At 39.9% G+C, this 23,509-nt stretch overlaps 1 protein-coding gene across 2 annotated transcripts; it reads right to left on the bottom strand.

Moving 5' to 3' along the window:
• Positions 1-140: 140 nt before the first annotated feature.
• Positions 141-22,127, bottom strand: LOC135500419 (uncharacterized). 2 transcript variants are annotated; one of them, XM_064791877.1, is made up of 4 exons: positions 21,962-22,127; positions 3,296-3,489; positions 2,438-2,491; positions 141-868 (listed from the first exon to the last, which is right to left on the bottom strand). In XM_064791877.1, the coding sequence occupies exons 1-4, from the start codon at positions 22,011-22,013 to the stop codon at positions 842-844; spliced, it is 327 nt and encodes a 108-aa protein (XP_064647947.1). In that variant the 5' UTR covers positions 22,014-22,127; the 3' UTR covers positions 141-841. The 2 variants fall into 2 exon arrangements, with proteins under 2 accessions (XP_064647947.1, XP_064647948.1); XM_064791878.1 differs by lacking the exon at positions 2,438-2,491.
• Between the last annotated feature and the right edge of the window lie 1,382 nt (positions 22,128-23,509).

The raw sequence follows: 23,509 nt of genomic DNA on the forward strand, positions 1-23,509 counted from the left end.
AAACTGCATGGGCCCATAATTGGGACGCTAAGCGTAGGCATAGGCCAAAGGGAGGGGGTCGGATACTGAATAAATGGGTACGTTATAAGAATATGGCCACCAATGCAACTCCCTATATGAAAGAAAACAACCACCCCAAATAAGGCTAGTCTTTTTTATTCATACTACAAAACTGTTAAAATATACACCATTTTCTGCTTTTGAAATTTCTCTAATGAGCGATGACATAGAATTGACTAGATTCGAAAATTGTCCTTTGTCCTTGCGAATTGCCAGACTAAAGTTTTTTGCTGTTCAAGATTTTTTCGGTCTTTTCTGGGAAGTTGGATATCTACATAACTTTGAGTTTTTTAGCAAAAAACCTGATGTTGCATAAGACATCAACATCGGTCTGTTTATACATGTACATAATTATCCCAGTGGCAATCCCCATACCACTGGATAGAAAATACCTTACTCTAATTTGGATATTTTTTCACATAAAATTATTATCTACTCGGGAATTGAATCTTCATCCAGCAACATTTTCTGAACAGGCTCTGTATCAAACTGTGGATCTTGGTCTTTTTAGGGCTAGCTAAACTATAGCGTAATCTAGAAGAAAGTCACAATCAACATAGGTATGTTTAAAATCTAAAAAGAGAAATGTTGAAGAAATTCTATCAAATATAGTGTTGTTACACTTGGAATGTGGTGATATAACCCCTGAAGAATTTAAACCATTCAAGGCCATACCAAACAGACCAAGTGCTAAATTCAAGGTGTGGCCAAATGAAATGCCCTAATTATTCAAATAAGTCCGTAACGTCTGCATCCCTTGTTTTCCCACGTGACATCATGCTTACTTCCTGCCGCTTCCTCTCAAAAACTGAAAAGAGAAAATCGATAAAACTTTACGTAATGGCACCTACGGGCTCAGATGGCATTCGAATGCAAATTACAGCTAGCTTGTCCGCTGGTGGTAATTTGAAGTTATTCAAGACCAAAAATATATTTTTTGAGACACCTAGTATAAGCCAAAGTTAACAGGATTGTTTTCTTATGTGCAGTTAGGAGTTGGCCGACTATTAATATCATGTTACCGAGGAAAAAAACAGAACCAGGTTTAAGCCAATTATGAGGCAGGGTTTCGGTTTCTTTTGAGCCCTTTTTTCCAATAAAGTGTCGTGTGTATCTGATCTCCAAAACAAGAGAAGATGATTATCTTCCCAAACTTTCTTTGAAAGTTGAAAGCTGATGACCATACATGCAGGACATGTCGATGACTTTTATCAACCACCCAGAGGAATGGCGTCCTTTGTGGTTACTGTCTGGGCCTTATGATTTTGAGGCCATGGGTTCGATTCCCATTACTCGTTTGCAGCCGCTCGTTTTCAACCCTGGGCATGTAGCTTTCATGACATGATGGTTTGTCCTTGTAATGAAAGGTGAAGTAGAAATGCCCCCACTGATCCAACTGGACAGCAGCTTCCGATGTCCTCAGTTGCCTCTAGCCTCCAGCTGAGGCCGAAGTCGGACTCACCCGGCCAATAACCAGTTGGTGCGCAGCCCTAGTCACACAGGCAAAAGCATTCATCCCACCTTGGAGGAAAATTATTGCGTTCTGGAGAAGAACTCCTCCAAGTGCGAACGCTAAATTAGGAAAAGAAGAAGAATCACACTTGGAGTTCCCCGATAGCTGGACGTGTTCTAGGCATTACTTAAGCAATCATGTAGAGGCTGAAAGCCATATCACAGATCAGAGTTACCGACATGATTGAAACCATCAGCAGTTATCCTATACATACCCAAGTACAACTTTGAATCAGATGAATATGTGACCTAGATTCCAGCAGTAAGTTCTTAATTACTTTGTTCCACCCACTAAGTGATTAAGCGCAGATTTGTGAGGTCTGATGAACGTATTATGTTCCTTTTGTTACGATTGCCTTGGCCATGGTTCTCACACCCAACCAATAAGCTGATGACAATAAATTAGATCCTGTCTGAGGATACGTCTTTAGGTTTATAGCAGATGCGTTCCAAGCGGTACACGTAGGCCGAACATCTCGCAGTAGCGCAGGCTAATGTATCGCGCGGGATGTAGACCTGCTTTACAAAAGAGTTTGAAATTTGTTGTCTAAAGCTGGATTATCACAGCGCTCACTTTGTCACTATAACAATCATGCTCTTAGATATTACAGGGAAACACTCGGGAAATGGTTACTAGCAATAAGCTACCACACTGTATTATCTCCAATGGACAGAACAATAAGGCGGAATTTTGGCTTCTGCTTGATCCGGTCATTTCTATTGATCGTTACACAATCACCTGTGAATAGAATTGATCAATAGCATTAAATCGGGTCTAGCAGAACATAATACGCCTATTGTTATGGATTCAAACAGTGTGGTTCTCTAACAATAGTATAATCACAATAGTAGGTGATAAACATACAGGCTTTAAAAGTCTAAATGCATATCTATTCCTTTGCTGGCTTCCTCGTAAAAACTGAAAAGAGAAAGAATAAAGCATGCATTTACAGGGAGGTGAGCATAAGCAACCACGTGGAATAAAACGACAAGTCGCGACTCAAGACATATCGTTTTATTCCTCACAATGCTAATGGTCAGGCTTCCTAGGTAACATGCAGATTCGTGCCAAATCCATGCTAATAATCTGAGGGTAAAAGTTGTTCTGCTAAATGTTATCGGCCATGCTCAAGGGCAAACGACGATAATATTCCACGCCATTCAGATGTTTAAATGTTAGAGTAGCGGTGACCATGCTTAATGCATGGTATAAGGCATGCTCGATGACCATGCTTAATGCATGGTATAAGGCATGCTCGATGCTGATGCACATGCAACATATACATGAATTATAAAACATCGTTCTATTGAAGACGCATAAATTTGAAATGTAGAAACTACAATATTGAGATGCTGATATTCACTGATATTGGTTATTTTCATAAAACATACTTAAAACGTGCATTTTTATTTTCACCACATCCATTGAAACCAATTTCAGCCAGTTATACATATATTACTAACAATTGTGTGTCCTTCTACCTTTTGTCTGGCCAATTGATTTACTACCATTCTTCTTGTAAGCTATGCAATGATAGCGGTGTCTACACTACATATACGTATTTCACCAGGTGAAAACACGTTTGACCACTCTGTTTGATAGCTGCTTGAATATCCTGGCGAAAACCACACATTTTTTGAAGATTTTTTTAATACTGGCTTCATTGGCATCAATATAATTTAAAAAGTCAACATGCAATGTTGAAAGTAGGCCGATACTCACTGATAGGGTTGGGTAACACCTTTGTGTAACGGGATTTTTGAAGTATCCTTTCGGACAGGCGTTGAAAAATCTTTTGAGGACTGGGATGTTGTTTACGTCAGCCGAATCTGCGAAGCCATCATCCAGATCTGTGACGTCACGTTTGTCATCCTGTTCAAAATTGTCGGCGAACCTGGCGTCTGTCAGGGTGGCAACTGGAAAGATAAGAAGGATTCGCAAATTTACATGTAGTTGTCTTAAACCATAAAAGGTTTCAAGATATTGGCCAACACGACTCAAGGTATCACATGTGTAACCCGGGAACCCAGTGGGACCGCAGAGGCCAATTTATTTGCAACACCCCATGACCCAAATTGCATTTCTTTTTCCGCATCCGACAAAATCAAATAATATAGCCATAAATGCAATTGACAACAGGTGTGCAACACCCCGGGACATAGTCTCTTAACAGTGTCGAGAGTAGCTATGTAAGCTATAAGTGGAAGGCGGGTTTTTGATATAATAGACGAAGCTGAAAATACCAACTCCCACATAACTATGACGCATTCTATAATCATGTAATGCAGTATGTTAGGCCAGGAAGAGTAGAGTAGGATAACTGTTCGACTTAGAGTGAGAACGTAGAAGGAGCAGAAAAGAAGAAGAAAGAAAAAGTACCAACGGTAAATGGTCAGTTTTGAATATGCGGTTGCTATTTTTGTAAAGTATGAGATGATGCTTATGAACGTACGGTATTTTTCAATGTCGTACACAAACTCCAGAGGGGTTCTTACAAAAGGAAACCGAAAAAGCATTTGCCAAGCGATACAAAATGAATAACTGTTTTAGCTGAGGCTTTAAAAGGAAAGTATAGGAATTTCATGGTTAGAACTTTCACCTTTAGGTTTATTCTGCGTGCGGCCTTAAGGGCCGTAAAAAACTGTCGAATTGTAACATGTTTAATGTCTTAGGCTTGTTAACACGACAATTCACCGTGTTGTTTTTTCCTGATAACTCATGTTAACAAGAAACCAATTCGTATAATTCCCCAAAATAACTCGTGTCGACGACTTACCACAAAGTATTAAAGGAAACCTTTGGAGGCCTAGACTGTTCGTTAAAGGTTTTAAATTGAATTCGAGTTTTTTTCATTATCTATTAACACATTGAGTTGATCTCTCGTCTGTTAGTAAACCAGTAATAGTCGGATTTGATATTGACTCAGCCCCAGGTCACTACGACCAGCGATGACCATCAAAACCAGGCGATTATTGTCGCATGCGATTTAAATCGCAAGACGAAGCAATGTAAATGGCTCATTTGTGTGACGCTTTTTTGATTTCCACTTGAAACGCCCTGTGAAAATGACCGCACACCCGTTCGATATTTCTCATTTCATTAAACCTTACATTATCTTTATGATCTGAAGATGAACGCTGTGTTATCTCAGCTGCAGAACTGTGGCTGGGAGACATAACCCGGTGCAATTTGTCCTATAACGTAGACAAGTTTTGCTTCGAGAGTGTCCCTTGCAATCCATGAATAGTATACCGCGAGTGGTTCATAAAAAAAGACAGACACTTTTTTTCATTTTGTCATGATTTTTGCAAATGTTACATTTTTAGGGACCGGCTACCACTATAATTTTGATATTTTCAAAACGCCCACTATTTTCTCACGTTTTCTGTAGTCAGCGGATGATATAATTTTCGAACACTCTGAACGTTCTTCTTGATTTACCTACAGTAACGATGTAAGTATTTAATTACCTGTCCGCACGGTGGGTACAGTAAAATATACTACGCTTTAATCATAAATCGGTAAACTTGTCCGATAGGTTTTCATAGAGGCACCAACGCGGTAGCTATAGCAGTGAACTCATTCACCTGTAATGTATCATTTTTATTGATACACTCTGTATGTGTTGACTTAATTAAACTTCGTACTGCTTGTTCCGGCCGTGGTGGTGTAAATTAGGAAGTCGTTCGCTCCCTGATGTGACTTTCAATAAGCAGACTGAATATTGCTGTTATGCTTGCGAGGATATTTGCACTCCGTGACGACATGAAGTACTAGGTTTTTCTTGGCATTCTGTTTGTAACTTTGTCCTCGAAGACCCATTTTGAATGGATAGAAACTATGATTTAACGCCATGACATCTGTCTCCGAGCGCAACTTAGCGTTGATAAGGATGATTTGCTATGTCCTTCAACTCGAAGAGGAGACCCAATAGGTCCATATCGGCCTATTTTTCAATTAATGCGACGTAAAGGGTACATTTTCATTGCCAACAAAATGTACCTTTAGGCCATTTTAGATATCTGGAAAGGTAACTTTTTAATTAACAAGCAACTTGGATTAACAAGATTAAGTGAGTGTATGGCCAGGGGCACGGTAAGTGTAACTCCAACACCATCATTTTGACATATCACAAAACTGAAAGTAAAATGTAGCGATAGGATCCATTTTTTCGACAAATTCATGAGACATTTCATTCTGATAGATTTATTCAATTACCTGGGGCGAAATGTTCTTCTGTAATGTTAGGAGTACTGTTTGAACTCATTTAGTCTCTGAATAGGAATTGAGATAAAGGGTTTTTAAGTGGATGGGATGGAGTACCGACGCTTTAGGCACCTATCAGCAGCACAGATAACTTAAGTATATACCATCGGCTGTTAGTGACAAAGGTTGCCCGCGGTATGGCATGGCTCAGGTCGGCTATTGTTCAACACCAAAGGCCTAGGTCGAAGGGGTAGGTAAACGTAATGTCCTATTTAAAAATGTTGAACAAAGAATTACGCACATTAGTTGTAAGGTCCTACCGATAATAAAGAAATTCCCAAACGCTAATGACAGGAATATGAAGTCATATTTTCGCATTCAAGTACTGATGAATTATACACACAGTATGAACCGTGCTTTCCAATGATCCGCGTGGCCAAAGCGGTGCTCACGCGTGAGCAATCATATTCTACGTGTTTTCGGCCTGCGAGTGATGGTGAGAGGTGTAAGCGGTTGGTCAACAGCCATTAGCTCTTCTTTAAGTGCAGAAGGGCAGAAAGTACTTTACAATTATGACAGCTGATACATCTCGAGGAAAATATCCCAGAATAGCAAAATACACGTAATATCAAAAGTGCGTGGTTGGATAAGGCTTAGTTGCAATTGCCAGTTTTTCTGCCGAGACCAGAGCTGCCAGGTAAGTTATATCATTACTCTGCCACATCATGGTGTAGTTAGGCATTGGTTTCGTTGGATGATGATATTGTATCATGTCTTTGACGGGAAATTCGTGTCAGGTACCAAGAAAACAAGGAAATGTTTGAAGAGTTTCGCCGCTTATGAAATCTTGAGCTTTGCAATTTTACCTACGCATTACACGTGCTTTGGAAGTTTTTATCGTAAAAAAATACGGTTGGTTCGAATGCTCCGAAATTTTGAATAACGATGGTACATTTTATGATCAAAGCCATTGTTAGCAAAAAAATATTGGATTTGGTGCATATCTCGTTTTTGTGATGAAGCTCTTCATTTGCTGCCTCGTGGGTTTGACTTCCAATCTTGACTTTCTGGATGAACGACCTGGTATCGCCTACATCTAAATAGGACACACTAAACACTCTCTTTTAGCGGCCACGCGATATCATGTTGTGGTGATTACACGAATACTTTATAGCGAACTCTGAAGCTGGTAAAAGGAAAAGAGAGCCCGCTATATTTTGCTTCTTCATCAACGGGATAATATGAAGCAAATCCCCCGTGGGGGCATAATAAACGCCAACTAATTCTATCTCCTAATACTTCTTGTATAGGAACCGATTTTCAAAACATTCCTTGCGAAACCATTCAAACACATCCAGGTAGAGGAGACAAAGAGCATGAAAACATGGATTTTTCAGAGTGAGCGATATGCCATGTTAACGAGAAATTAAAGAATTCTTTGGAAGTCTAACTTTTAGACTACTATGAAAATGACATAACTAGATATACCTTGCATTCAACTTTTCCAAACAATATACATGTCAGTATTGTGCAAGTGCTACAAGCCTTGCAGTTTGATACACCATAGTTCATTATAGAATCGGCCTTGTTCGATCCATGTCGTGCTCTGAGTGGCTGAAACTGCTAACTCAGTTGATATAATAAGCTTTTGGGCGCAAATACCAGCTTTGCCATTCTTTTCTCCGAATCTGGCTATATATGATTACGTACAGTTCGATAAGGGATCTTTTTCTTCTTTGATGATCAGAAATACCAAAATATCAAAGACGGTGCAATTGGGAGATTTTGCTAATCTGGAACCTCATGGTAATTAAAGCAGGGAGGGGTATTTGACCCGTCCCTAGAGCACTTCTGACTCTATTTCAGTTGCACACCGCTGCATTATCATCTGACCTGGAATGCGGTTACTAAATAAGTGTTGGTGGAGACATTCAACCAGGATCCTTGGTGTTGCCGATGCACTGGTTCTATGTATCAACACCACACACATGACATCATGGGGGAGAGATTGATGTGAGTGCATGGGCTATCTAGTAAAAAGTGAAAGAATAACCAGATTACCCAAGTCAAATAACTTTATTGTCGTTGCCTAGTTTTTTAAGCAGGCCATGGTCTCACTACACGTCATGTCCAGCAAGAATTAAAAAAAGGTATAAATTTGAGCTGTGAGGGATTGAATGTATGTCATACCAGTGACTTAAGCAATAACGTATTGCCTCCTGAAACTGCTCTTTTCAAGATAAAGCCCGACCAATTATGGCAGACAGAGATCATTTCCCCGTCTCCTTAGCGGTAGGATCTCACCTTAACAGTAGCATCAGCATCAGATTCATATGTTTTTGTGGGTCAAATCAATTCGCAGCCATGATACTACTATCAATTTCAAACAGGTTCCTCAAAACCTAATTTTACTTCGCATCCCTGCCTTCCGAGATATTGTGAGAGCTCAATGTCAGACTTGAATTACTTCGGATTAGAGTAATAATTGAATCGCTGGTCTATGTGTTGAAAGTACGTAGTTAAAAGGAGGTTTTATTCGATAGATTATGTGACCCGGAATATGATGTATCGCTATCAGGTTCAGTCTGACCCGACATGTGATCATAAAGTCACTTTACACTGGGATAGAAAGTACATTTGAACCAAGAGAGGTGATATGAGTGAGCATGGCGTTTGGATAAGGAGAGCATTCCTTGTTGAGACCAAAGGTAAGGTAGATCTTTCCCAGAACAAAGCCATCAATATATACCAGACACGGCCACCCTTTGAAAATATGTATTGTCAATAACACAATTCTTTGAGCCTAAGTAGTTAGGGCAACCACGCATAAACAACAATCCCATGCTATATTGATTTCATTGGAAATGATACCGTCCCGGGACACTAATCAAATTATTTCAATATCACCACCAAACATTAACTTGGGTATGTGATTTAGCCCGCCAGGAGGATAATACCCATGCTTACCGCTATGCGCCACCACATGTAGCATAATACCAAGTAGGGTTCTTGTCATCATCCGCTCAAGTGCAGTATGGTAATTTTAAAATGATCCTGTTTGTATTAGTCACCATCCCCTACATCGGGAGGGAATTGCCATTTTACTCACAATAAAGGCGTTTTCGAGTGCGTATAGCCACTTTTTTCACTGCGATTCCTGTCTTGTGTTTCTATGTACATACCTGATAATGCTACTAAATAAACATGCATCAGACAGATTCAACAAAATACAATATCATCACTCGCTACCGGAGTACAGCAGCGGGACAGATCCGGTGCTCCGATTCCTTGTCGTCAGAGGTTCCTAACCCCGTTTATGATATAGGATACCTTAATAATACCGAACGATACGGGACTATGCACACATTATTATTGGCCATGCCAAGCAATATAGCCATCACATCATTTTTCGCCTATTATACAGAGAACACGCTGTTTTGTCAGGAGAATCACTTACTTGTACTAAGTACCACGGGATTTGACCTGTACTTACAGTACGCTCTCCATTAGTGTCAATTTTCGGAACTTGTACATCTACCCAATGACTGCAGTTGATAATTGTTTCAAGCACGCTACTCAGTCTCGATATTGACTTCTTTAAATCGGGCTGTCAGAATTGATTTCCAATGAAAACAGTTACGTTATGCTCAGGCGCGATAATATCATTTCTGATTATTTTATCGCAACAATATATTCTGACAAGTTAAATATAAATTGCCCCATACCAAACATCAATAAGTAATCTGCGTATTAGTTTTGAGTATTTGACGTATTGAATTTTGGAGATGAGCTGATATACGCTTAGAGCTTCAATTCTCGAGGCGAACGCCTTAACCACTTGGCCGTCGTGGTCGCTGTTAGTCAGCTAATCTACGCAGGCGAGTTGGATTGGATATTCAGCTCGTGAATTAGCCATTTTCGTTAACAGAATGATTAGCCTCGAACTGTAATCGCTCCTAAACAACACGAGACTGGGTATCTGTCGGAAGCATTGCCATACTTCATCATAACCGGCATATAAAGTTTACTTAGCATTGAGCAAAGACAATCGCTGACAGGACATCATATATTGTTCGTGAGAGGTTCTATTGTGCGAGGCGATATTTACTGATACTGAGTCGGACGTCTCATCTTCAGCGGAAGAAGAGCTGCCGATGAAACGGGTTGAAATATTTGTAGAAACGAAGAAGAACTTTCAGGTTTGGCAGCATAACGAATCGGGAGGCTTCGACACTGTTTTAACCAAGTATAGATTCGAGAAACCAATAGCTAGTTAAACGTTCTTCTTTAATCCACGCGTGCATGCCTTCAAACTGTATATTTGAAGGTAGTATAGATGGGCAAGAATCAGGAATATTTGATATTGTTACACTCAGTATGTCCGATGATCACGGCGTTTTGTTTACTGGTGCCGATATGCAGCGTTTTCAAAAACCATATGACGAAGTGCATTTCGATACAATCGTTGCGAGTCAATTTTTCCCCCTGTAGTGACAGTCTATGGTTCCATAGTGGATACAAGGGATATTACTTTTATAAAAGATGACCTGTGATACTAATCTGACAATGTAGCACGGCTGGTTTCACGGACTGACCTGTTCGGGAGAGACAACTGTGTACCTCCAGATCAAAAGTACATCTTTACATTATGCATACCCTTTATCTTTACAGACAATAATCAAAATAATTGTCATCAAACATGTCAAATGGGATAGATTTGGTACAATCATGTACTCGTAAAATGAGCTCGCACCAAGATTTCCTCAAATGTCATTTCCTATCATTTCCCGCCGGCGATCTTAGGTTTCGCAATTTGTTACCCGATTATGAGATTGTTCGAGATAAGTATGTCCTTTCGATAAAGGAAGGGACAAAGATATATTAATCAATTCACTTAGGCATTCGATTTCTCGAATTGTTACGGTCATTATGTTTCTACTTTTTATCTCTTTTATTCGAAGCTTTCGAATCATTTGATCAATTTTGGCTTCTGGAATTTTTTCCCAAAACACAGCTGCAAACGCGTCGTTACCAGTCGTTACAAAAAGTTACAAAGAAATAGCAAACTCTGAGTGCTATCAAATCGATGTATTGGACAGAGCTTGTCGGAAATTTCGTTATTCTTTCTGCGAATGCTTAGCTGTTCTCTTGTTTTTTTGGGGTTGATATTTTTTAACCGATAAGTACAAGATCCTAGTAAGATTTTAGGTAAGGATCGAGAGCATATGGCAACCCGTACCTCCATGCGTACTCTGATGATGTTGAAAAAGCAGAACTATACCTATAAGTTGCACTTTTGTCTGTAATGGAAATAGATATACATGTAATGTGTCAAAATTGTTTACAGCTGCACGCCTCAGGCTTTCCTGTTTATCACGCCAGGGAACAGGGTCCGCCATAGACATCCCGGTTTGGAATGTTTTAGCTGATGAACGGTAAATTCAGCCGATGTATGATTTATTGAATGTGTATCTACATATTAAGGAGTGGGAATTGAGTATCATCGCGACTGATGGGCACGCTGGGTAATCCCACGACCGATACAAACCCGATGCTGTTGCGGCGAGAGATGAAGGTGAAGAACTGATGACCAAAGGAAGAAGTAAGCAGTGAGATCATCGGCTTGGCGATCAGGCTTCACAACGAAAAAAAATCACCATGTTCTGACGGACAGGATTCCGTCTTTTTTATGAGATGAGTGGATAATATGGTCTGGTCACACTGTACCAGGTCATAGCGTTTTGACCTCACACCCGGTCTCTCTTGTAGATATGGACTAGCGTTATAGCCGGCTATTAATACAACACGCACATCCGAGGGGATTTGAGTAGCTGATTATCATGACGATCGGACACGACTGCCACGACCGATACAATTTTGATACGGATCTAGTCAGACGTGAAGGTGACAGGTTCTGACCTGTATATCCGAGGAGCTGAGGCTGTCATAGCGATCGCAAACCACCTGAAGGAAAACATGACGCGTCCTGCATCGCCGGAGTTAGTGATTGTTGAAAAAGTACCTCATCGGTGTGTGTGTGTGTGGGGGGGGGGGGGGGGCTCTGTTGTAGTTATTATACTTTACCCTCATGGGCGATACTGTTACGTGCACTTTGAGCATCTGTTAACCGAAACTTTTTTGCGGATTTTGCCATTAACCTCACTTCGTGAAAATAGAAATCGCGAAAAATAATTTTCTCGAGTTAAAAAATCGTGAATTTTTTTTCAGATATTTTGGCGAATCGTCAATTATTAAACAGGAGTTTAGCAGTCTTTCAGTAATATGCAATAGCTATTGATGTACGTGATTCGAATGCAAAGCAACACCTAAATAATCTTAGCCACACCGCGTCACACTACTAATAGTATTTAGAGTGTAGTCCTGCGTTGAGTACCAATTTCTATCTACTCATGTAAACTAAACTGAAATCAAATTGACGTTTGTTCCATGAATTCACTAATTCGCAACTACACCCACCAAAAACTCAAATTTGCATTTTGTGATTGGTGATTGCTAACTCCGAAATATCATTACCATGATAACACACCCAGCCGAACAAACGTCGGAACTAATTAGGTATCAGCTCATGTAACATGAAACAAACAAAGTCGGTTATTTGTACAGGAGCATCAGCATAAAGCATCAAACTAGCAAACAGCATATTGAATTTCCTTTACATGGTGATATTTATTTTTCCGTATAGTAATGGTAGTATGCTCGAGTTGTTCGAATTTCACATTCTAAAGCTCTTAATGTCTCACATTATTTGGTTAATGTTGGCTATAAGTGTCTTACAATCAACAAATTGGCAGCCTGTATCAATATGATGTTTTAATAGCTCAGTTTTGCAAAAGAATGACGACTGGCATTTTATCACTTATGATATGCGTGGTACTCGGCCGTTCATTAAAATATTTCAAAATTTACAGTTACACTTTTACAGTTATATTCGTTTTGTTCATACTTTAACAGATAACCTGCAATTTTCGGCACGTTTTTGTTGTGTTTTTTTTCCAATAGAAAAATAGCGCAAAATTATGGTGGTTAAGAGTTTTAGCCATGATGTACTACAGTGCTATGATAGCATTCCTAGGATATCATTGATCGGGACATGTCGGAATTAGAGTATCCACGCGTGATCTACGGAAAGAAGAAATATCTTTTTTCATGTATCTTGGGACAGCACGCGTGAGAATGAAGTATCTCCAGTTGCCATTACATCCATTTACTTGTCAGTTTTCCGATGCGACTGACAACTACACTCCTGTAAGAAGGTGTTGTGAGCCAATTCCTATTGATATGACTGAAAGTTTAGAGTGATGTTACTTTGGGTTGGGTCTGAAGTTCGTGAAAAATCTAAGTCATTGCGGTCATGGCGTCGTATCATGTTCACATGCCCTTTGTCACACGAAGCAAAAACAATATTTTAGTTAACAAATCTAACATCAACCAGAAAAGCATCACTTTTCAAACGAAATTATGGAGCCTAAATTAAGGGATGGTGTTGATATTTTTATCTCACATATATGATGACTCTTTTTTGCCGGCACTACACTTCTAGAGGAAGACGTGTAAGATGATTCAAACGTCCACACTTGACATCAGCTTAAGATGAGTAATGGTGACACTATCATTGATGCGAAACAAGGTGTCAAACAAAAGTTTTCGCTCACGGAATTCCCTAGCAGCGAAAACCCAGCGAGACAGGGATCGGCGGATCCCTGTCGCGTTATTTCCCGAGGTAGGCTTCCAAGGTGTCATGTACATACGGAAGTCCATTACGTTTTTACAGAAAATTGTTTCACACCTTCGATTTTTTCAGGCGACACATTCCAAATATTTCACTTCGATCGTACGAAAGAAATATTTTGAATATTGGTGACATGAACGATCAAAAGAAAGCTGACAACGTGTCCGGAAGAATGTATCTTATCAACTGAAAGCTTACAGAGAGTGTAAATCGTGTTACAGATAAGTAAAAACGCCTCTCAGACATGCAATATCAAAGTTTTCACGTACCAGACAACTTAAGTTTTCTCACTGACGGCTTATTGAGGATGTTCGCATGCTAGGATCCAGTTGTGAGCCCATCCGTCGTTTAGTTCGCACGCGGCAGTTGGTGAATGGGATAAACTCCAAGGGACTGCGTGTTGATTTCGTTAATGGTGTGAAAACTGTCCTATCTTTATAAATGTAGTTATCACTTAAACAAGTTCGAACTTCTAGTATCATTGCACTGCATAGTAAACTGAATTGAAGGAAAGAAAATCCATTAGATCTCATAGAGGTCTGAGTGACCTTGATCCCGTATTGGAACAAGGCCGAGAGAACGTCTTCAGCCTTCTGGTGCCTTGCGAGATGGTGCTACTGTTATCAGTCACCGGCCATGGCCATGATGTTGCTGCTAGCCCCGCCTGCAGTCAAGGCAGTTGTTGTCGACTAAGGGCCGAATTATAAATCCTTGCTCACACTATTGACTGTGGTGGAGTTTATAAGAAAATAGTACCTAGTATTAGTTTCTGCCCGTGTTATTTTCATTATGCACTGGCCGAGATGTAACTTTGTGCGCCGTCTGCAGTCTTGGAAGTCATGATGCAATCAAACACTTTTGAGATGAACCCTTGCTGCATCCGCATGTCCTTAGGTCGCCCAGATTACCAAAAAAACACACCAGGATGACTCCAATAATGAAAATTTCTGCGCCGGTAGCTTGTTCACCTCATCGCTTGAGTCTGATTGATATTTGATAGAACTTCCCTCGCGATTGCAGTAAAATATTCATCAATTCGGACTGAATTCCGGTATGAACAGAACAAACTCGTCGCCATTGATGACTTCCGGCTCATTCATTCTTTCATGTAAAATAACTAAATCACCTTTTGAAGCAGCCTTTTTTTCAAGATTGCTATGATGTTTAGAGCACGTAGCGACGAAGCATTCAAAATGTGTTGATGACAATTGTTGCATGATAGGCTACGGCGGTATTCACCAGTTTTCCAACACAGACTTGGCTGCAGCGGGTGCATTGACCTTTGTTCAATGGCCTTTACTCCTGATTTGAGAAGGTTCTGCCGTGGCAGAGTTGGCAGTCATTCTCATCTTGGCGAATTAAAAAAATCAAGCATTATTATTAGTATGACAATCTAACTTATTACTGCTCTGAGAAAAAACCTTTTTGATACCGGTACTGTGCTTAAAAAAATCTACTTCTAAATACGTTGTGTTCACGAGCCGATGCTGTAAAAATATTGCTACCGCGCGCTTCCAATGTAATCTGTTAGTACTTGTTTAAATGTTCAAGTTTCTCGATAAAGTATCAACGAAACCATACTCGCCTGTCCCGCGGATTTGGATTAGGTTGGTGAAATATGAACGGGGATTTAGAGGTAGCCATTCTGCTCTTTAAACCCGAATACCAAGTGTTCCAAACCGGATTTAGGGTGTACACGATGCTCTCGAACGACCAGTATGGCTTCTTAATACTAACCGATTATTGCAAAAGTGTATGAACGTGGATCAAAAACAGTTTGTTCCAGTGTTCTTTTTCGACTGTAGTCATGACTGGACGTCAGGTTTCTCGAAAGGAAAAAGATTGTTCCCTTGGTAATCATATAGGCCTACGCCAATAATACCCTACTCCGATTACCACAGGACAAACAGTCAGGGATGGCAGACAGGCGTGTTATATTTTATATATATGTCGGTGTTGTACCGATAAAGTGTAGTGACTTCTCATAACAGAAAATGTCGATTTCTCCTCACTTTGAATAGGATGACACTCTTCACCAATATTGTTGAAGGAAGGATGAAGGTATCCCGTTGGCTACATAAATAGAGAGAGGTCATGGTATTAGCCTTTCGTCATTCAATTCCTCGTGGCTATCAAATTTTCACTCACCTGGCGTAATCAAGTCCAATTTGTGTCCAGTTTTTCTAAAGGCCTATCAGCAAAAATTCGTTTCGAACAATTTTCAATCTGAATCTACAGTGTACTATCACAAGATACTCAACTGAATAGAATCAAATGATGAAAGAGTCTCTATTGACTCATATGTTGGATGAATTCCTTTTGGCGTACCCAACTGATTAGACCCATGCGATGTCATTTAATGATAATGCGATTTTGGGTCACTTTGGTAGCCCTTTGTCTTGTGAATTTAAAAAGGCTCGGTGGCAGCAAATTCTTCCCCCGACCGATTTAAGACGGATAGGATGGGGCCGAAATGAGACAACCAAAAACAATCGCCGCGAAAGAGCAATTAGGCGGACATCCATTGGGTATGATAGCACTTTCGCGAGACACTGCCCCGGACGATGTATAATCAATTGTTGGCTTCTTGACGAATTCTATTTTTTTATAGTGGCGTAATTTTGTATGTTTTTGTTTCCGGTGTGTCACATACCATCAGTGTTAACCAGTTGACACATTTTTTTCAACCTGAAATAGCCATTAGGGGTATATATGAACTGGCAGGGTCTTGAAGTCAAAGTCCAATCAAATCAATCAACCCATTCGAGAAGGTAGGAAGGTAAATAGGACTGACATGTCAAATAACGTCACATTCTTATTGATTTAACTTCCAAACATCGGCATATTGGATAATCGAGTTTACATCAAGAAAACGCGGATATGAAGGGAGGTTTTGCGAATGTGTCAATTTAACGCCTCGGGTACCCGCATCAAGAAGACACGGGAGTTCAGTTGATTTGTTAACCCTTGAAGGCGTAGTCCGTTCGTATAGCACATCAATACTCTTTCGTTTTTGCACCGTTTCAAAAGCCTGAGAGAATCCTCTAAATGCAAGAGCATTAGACGCACAAAATGTATTGAGCAAAAATGGTGCTTATCCGTCAAGATTTCTATCGGATTGTCTGGGGAAATTTTGTGGTTTACAGTAGTATAGAACAGAATAAAACTTTTGTCACCGCACTAACATGACTAATCGAATCATCCCCAGCATACCCCGCCAGGACACCGTGGCAAGATAATGAATTAATAATATCGTTGTCGCATTACCAGTGATATCAATGACATTGTTTGATATAAATCTTTGAAGACGGGATCAGCTCACAGTGGACATGGTTTTATCCTGACTTTGATGACCTCGCCAAGTGAATATGAAACGTGTTAAGTTAATGTTGCCTGTTTTTTGGTAATAAGGTGTTCCGGAAACACAATGGCGTATTCTGGATTACATTTTGAGGGTCTAGAAAAATGCCTCCTCCCAGTTATTCCTTTGATTGATCAAACTCAAGCACTGTTATGCATGGCTTGGGACCCTGTATCTTTGTGTCTGTGTTGAATGAAACATTTGTCAATCAAGGCGAGACCATTGACAATCTCAAGGCAATACAGATACCAAATAAGACAGATGAAAACACTATGAATAATACATGATCCTTCTGCTCTTAAAGTTGCGGTCCGTTTTTTTTTGTTGACGAGGTATTTTATATTCCCTTCATCAATATTTATTTGGCAACGCTTAGAGGTGATTACCTTCTTAGCCCAAGGGACTGTTGGCTTTAACATGAAATATGTCAAGCTACAAAAGAATGTGGTCAATATGCATAGCATACCATGCATATCACCATACATTGTACGTAGTATGTAGGACTGAGTTAGTAATCCATCCCCGTGCACGCCTAGCGTACATCTTGTTTTTACTACATGTAAGCCCACATCCCTTCTATATGAGGTAGCGGTTGATAAAAACCCTGACCCCCTCCCTAATCAAGCAATCGACGCCGAAGGATCAGCGGATTCTATGTGTGGGGGCCTCTCACCAACCCTTTATTCCTCCAATCGTTAAACCAACGAAGTCCAGTTCTGTATGCCTTTACAAAATCGGCCTGAAAAATATTGCTTTTCTTTAGACAGTTCAAACATTGGCTAAAACATGGTACTGAGCGGCAAGTGTGCTGCATTAACACAATGGAGATGAAGTAATGGGATATCTCTGACGCTATATATGAAATTAAGGGTAAAATCCAACTTTTCCTACAAATTACATCATAGCTTTCACACTTACACGAAGATATAACAACCACACTTGTCAAAGAATTGCATGTTACAACATATTGGCAGAGATTTGGCTTAATCCCTTGGAGGCCGGGTCGACTCAGTGGATAGCAGTGTGCATCATGCTTGAATTTATGTCACAAGCCGTATACGTGATGATCTATCTGTTCTGTTCTTAGAGATCTACTTATGTGTAGGGATTGCGGATACAGTACAAAAACCGGGCAAGTCCCCGGACGAATCTGATTCAGTAGACAACACTTTATTGGGCGAGGATTTGCTCTAGCAGGGCACTGCTTCTGGTGAACTCACCCATTTCATAGTGCTTATCATCATTGTATGGGGAACGCTAGAAACACAGTAATCGTTTCTCGGTGGTCTATATACTGGGGTCCGTAAGCGTTGACACTCTAGTGGCGCGGCCTAAGGATAGATCGAGAGGGCGGTTTGGGGTTCCGCCGACAGTGCTTGCTGTGTATGTAAATTGTGCTACGGTAGGGCCTACGCATGAATGTCATCATGTCATGGTTTGTTTTATCCAACATTAACATATGAATACCAGCAAAACGTTCCACCGGTTCTCCTTGGACCGAAATTATGCTTAACTGGCAAAGATAAATTGCTGCAGGTGCTTAATATATCAATTGGCCTTGTTTGTGCTGTACCGGTGGGCAAAAACCCACGCAATTTTACAAGAAATCGTACCCTTTTTTGCAATTTGACCAGTTAATTGCAATCGTCATTGGCTACTTTGTTCTTTGGATGCCGATCGTTACTTGCTGATGACAGCTCGGGCAACCAGCGAAATTGTGAGATTTTATTCTTACGCTGAGAGTGTTAGGGTCACCCACAAACAGTCGTAGTGCAATTTACACTCTACTTGGAATCAGTGGAAATTCACGCAACTTTCTGTGGTTTCTTTTGTGTTCGTAAAAGCCCCGAGGATTCCATCATCATTACTGAGGATTAACTTGTGACATTTGTCTGAAACTCACAATTCCTTTCTCTATCAGTACTGTGCCAAATGATTAAATAACACTATTTAACTTGTTTTACATGTACATACGGCAATGAATTGCCATTCAATATGTTTACACCAGACAGCTGTTTCAGTTATTTGCGCTACATGATGTACGTGGTGCTGCACGTCAATGCACAACGTTTTGAGCATCCTTAACGTGGCGCCGATCTCACGACTGTCTTTAAACAGAACATTACCATCGTTAAACTGACAACATAGGCAGGCTTGAAGCTATCAAGGCAGTTAGCTTCTTTTTGTATTCTGAAAGCATCATCTGACAATTGGTGTATTGCCTTGATAATTATCGTAGGATTATGTGAATTACCTCGATACATTCCCTCAGTAATAATCACAACGATTCCCGTGCAATCCCACCAACACGAGCCAGTGCTCATTGGTATGATACCTCTGTCTACTGGAAACTCAGATAGGTACACAATTGGAGACGAATGAGAACTTAAGAAGGCAACTTATGCGCTTAAGTTGTTCTGTTTACAGAGTGACTCTAAAGCATGGCCGTGATTTCTTTTCAAAAAGGATCACTGAACACTTCACAAGAACAGAATGAAACAGTATGGCCGCCAAATATTCATATCCAAAGTCAGAGACCTCCTCGCAACTCCAGCCAAAATCTTTATAAGTTACTGATATAAGTTTGACACTATGGTGGCCACCTGAATTTATTACCCAAAGTGTTCTGTTAGTAAGGAATCGTGTGGAAAATAAACATAGACAAAATGTCAAACTTCCAGTCCCCGCATGAACTCCGTCATATCCTTAAATCATCACCTTCTAAACTTCCTCTTCCAAAATTTCTCGAGTTTTATAACTTTTCTTGTGATTATAGAACCTTGGACTACATATACTAAAACAAGCTGAGTTTTCGTTCAAAACGTCTTCTTTTCGGATCCACATAGTGTCCAACAACAGTTAACGAGTTCCCAAAATTAGCTTATAATCTAATAAAGGCTGTTGTAGTGCACAGCATTTGTCATTTTTAATTCTATGAAATCCCAGAAGAAGTAATGTTAATGCTTATATCTCTTTCTCAACAAGTTTAAGTAGCAATTACTACAATTATATATACTCTCCATGGACCTTTTGACAGAGTTCAGCACATAGTTCAGCACATTTTAAATAACTTAACAGATGCTTTGCTTGTTGCGTTATACGTGATAGATTTACATTGTGAAAGACTGCACAGAATTTATTCAGACTGTTTTCTGTAACGCAAGTTGAACAGCCAGCCACAAAGAAGAAAAGGAAGCCATTATTCTCTAATGGTTTCAGAAACAAACAAAAGAATGCAAGGCATTAAACAAGAAAGTGTTATTCATCCGTCTCATCTATTAGCACCGCCATGTAAGTTTCCGTTCAAGATAAGCGAAATTAAACAAGTCTAATAGGTTAAGTAAATTTGCAGATTTTGCACCCATAGGTGCCAAGTTAATAGATTAGTTATACCATTGTATCGTTTAGCTTTCAGTCGTTCACGTCTTTGATAAAACGTTCTACATGTATTAAGCCTATTAGTTACCAAAGGACATAGGATAATCGGGTATTGTGGCGACTAGATGCAATTCCTTTAAAGGCTTTTGAAACTTAAGTGGCTTATTATTACGTCCTGGATTTTTCGAAAAAGTTGTTGATAAAATCGATGTGACCAAACACCTATTGCCTGATACCCCATGTTTTGAAGTAACCATCCTGTACTAGACCAAATCGCAAATCCAGAACAGAAGCGTTTTCACTCAGTGTACAGTCAAAATGAAACTGAAGACAATTTCAAGTAAGAATTTCATAAGAAATTAACTTGGATTTTCAACCTGGGAATTGACCTTGGGTGGATGATTGCCATCAACAACTTACATCTCTTCGCCAGGCAGTTACACCTCTACCATCACCCTATGAGCCGGTGATTACTCAGACTGAAGTGGGAACATTTCGTACCTAGTCATCCACTTAGGTGGGCCGTTTGTCACAAGAACCGGGAAAGGTGTTCTTGCGTTTGATTGCTTTAGCCCCTCGAAGATAGCGCTTCTTCCGATGTTTAGAATAAGCTATCATCATCAACCGCGGAATCTACGTGTTTCTTCTACCAATCTCAAAAATGGGTACATCAGACAAAATCAAGCCCAATTATTCCATTTTCAGTGACCTCCAGAAGTGGTGATTACTCTGACCAGAAGCATAAACTTCCACTCGAGACGGGCCGTTTGTCATATTCACGGGGAAGGTTTGCTTGCTTGTGATAGCTTTGGATAACCCGCGAGTAATTGGGTGTAATTAGCTGTTATCATAAACCGTAAAATGTACGACCCGCTTTGAAATATATACCAATTTGTGTGTCTTTCACCATTTGAAAATGTCTTCATTGGACAACACCAAGCCCAGTCTGAGTGGCCACCTCAGCTTGGCATTACTCACACATGAGGATGAACTTAGTTTGACGTTTGTCACTTGCACCAGAAAAGGTGTCCTTTCCTTCGGTCTTGCGAGAAATCGCTTAATTACCTCCGCCACTTGTGATGCGTGTCTTCAACTGGGAACTTTTGGCATATTATCTCAGTGCAATAACAGTGAATATTGATTAAAAATGATACATGTAATAGAAGATCGGGAATTCTTCCCTCGATTTCTTGTGGTTTTGACGTGTTTCACATTTTTTCGACTTATCATACAAAGTAGTAAGTAGAAAATTCTGTCGTCAAAAAAAGCTATCGATTTCGAAAGACGATAGCGGTAATTGAAGAGTTTTGTATCTTCCACAGATAGGGCTTGTAATTCGAGGTTTACACAAAGGCCCGCACTCTTGCTTAATAGTCAGATTAGCCATAGACAAAATAGTAGCAATTATTTACCAGTCTGCCCTTTTGGTGATGGATCAGGCTTTATGGCGCTTTATAACAGAAATCAAGCGTAGCAACACATCGAAGTTATCATGATTTTCTATGACCGTCAAAATTTAACTGTTTTCTTACAAGCAAGGGTGTACGTTTACGGGTGGAAAATATCGACTGAATGCAATGTAAGCTCTTTTATGTAACACAAGCACATCATTTCAACACCATAAATCGGTTAAAGTAATTAACAAGAGTAAGACTTTAAAAAGTTGTCGGGAAGTAAATGATCGATTACTTACCAAATGCCGAAAGGAAGAGACATATTGAAAGTACGATCGCGAAAATCTTCATCTTGTGTTAATGAAAATATATGAAAATTGCAAGCGATCCAAACCAAGAACAAAGAATTCCGATGTTCCAATGCGTGCAACCAATTAGAACTACCCGCTGCTGTGACGCCGACGCTTGTGGATGCAAAGTGAATTAGGAATGGCGAAAGGTTACTTATAAAAGATGGATTAGTATTGGACGCTGCCATCTCGGGGGGCGTTGGATAGCATCAGTGGGGTTTTATGTGATAGAGAAGCGTGTTAAGGCATATTCTGATTAGCAATTTCCTCCCTATCACTAAAGATACGTTACAAAATATCGTATCAGAGCATGAAAGCGTACCAAAGAAACAATTAACCCATAAGATAATACGGTTCAATTGTCCATATTACGTGAGCGATAATCGAGCCATCAACTAATTATTCCCTTGGGATGACGTCATTAATCAGGGTGACCAATCAACATCGTGTTTAGTGTTGCCATTTGGTCTCATTTGAGCCTCATTGCCACTGCAGATAAAATTGGCCAATGGGAGGTCATAAAGGTTAGGCTGGTCCTAAAAGATTGATTCTTCATGCTGTAAAGTGAGATAACGGTGCATAAATATTCCCGTGAGCTTATCTAACTCAATGTAAGAAGTTATGGTAGAGATCTGAAGAAATTTCGAGGGAATAGAAATTCCGTTGCAGCATCATAATACAAAGCCATTAGCGATCATGTTCCTTCAATCAGCGCCAAAAAAGGTTGACTTTGAAACTCTCAATACGGACTGGAATGGCACATATACATGTATTAGGTGGATTCATGGGCCCAGTATTTTTTGCATGCAGTAGCACCAATTTACTGTTAACCTATTTATAGTATGAAAATACACGTAATAGCATCGTGGAAGTTGTAGAAGACGAGCATGATTTGGCCAGTTTTGTTCGGTAAAGCCAGTCGTTGATCATAATCAGATGTTACCTTTTTATTGGCTTGTCACCGTTATTTTTTTTGCAAGTTTAGCGAGTACAGTCATATGACTAACTCAATTGATTATATGAATAAAGATTTTCTTTGCACACGCTAAAAGATGTGTTTTGGGTGATAATGATTATTATTACGAGAGCTAGAATCGCGCGGGCGGTGATCAGAGAATAACAAGCAATCTAAGTAGATTTTGTTGCTCCCACAGATTTTATCCGTAAAAATATGCCCTACCAAATGAAGCTCTTATTTTACTAAAAGAAAAAGCTAAAGATCCGGCAGAATAGTTGGGAAGTTCATTAGGCAGTTTGCAGTCAGGTAGGAACTCTATGTTAAGCCGATCATCTCTGCTTACTCTTTCGACCATGTCAGCCTCTAAGCATCATGTTCCGCGCTGGGGTAGCTTGAAGGATTGGCCAGACGGAGATACCAGCCCACTGGCCGAATATCCGAAGAGTAGCATACAGAACTTTTAGAATGCCGTATCACGCTGCATATTACTAACATTCATATTTCGATCGTGTAATTCAATTTTTAATTTTCACATTTTG

The sequence above is a fragment of the Lineus longissimus genome, chromosome 16, assembly GCF_910592395.1.
Source record: "Lineus longissimus chromosome 16, tnLinLong1.2, whole genome shotgun sequence".
Classification (NCBI taxonomy): Eukaryota; Metazoa; Nemertea; class Pilidiophora; order Heteronemertea; family Lineidae; genus Lineus; species Lineus longissimus.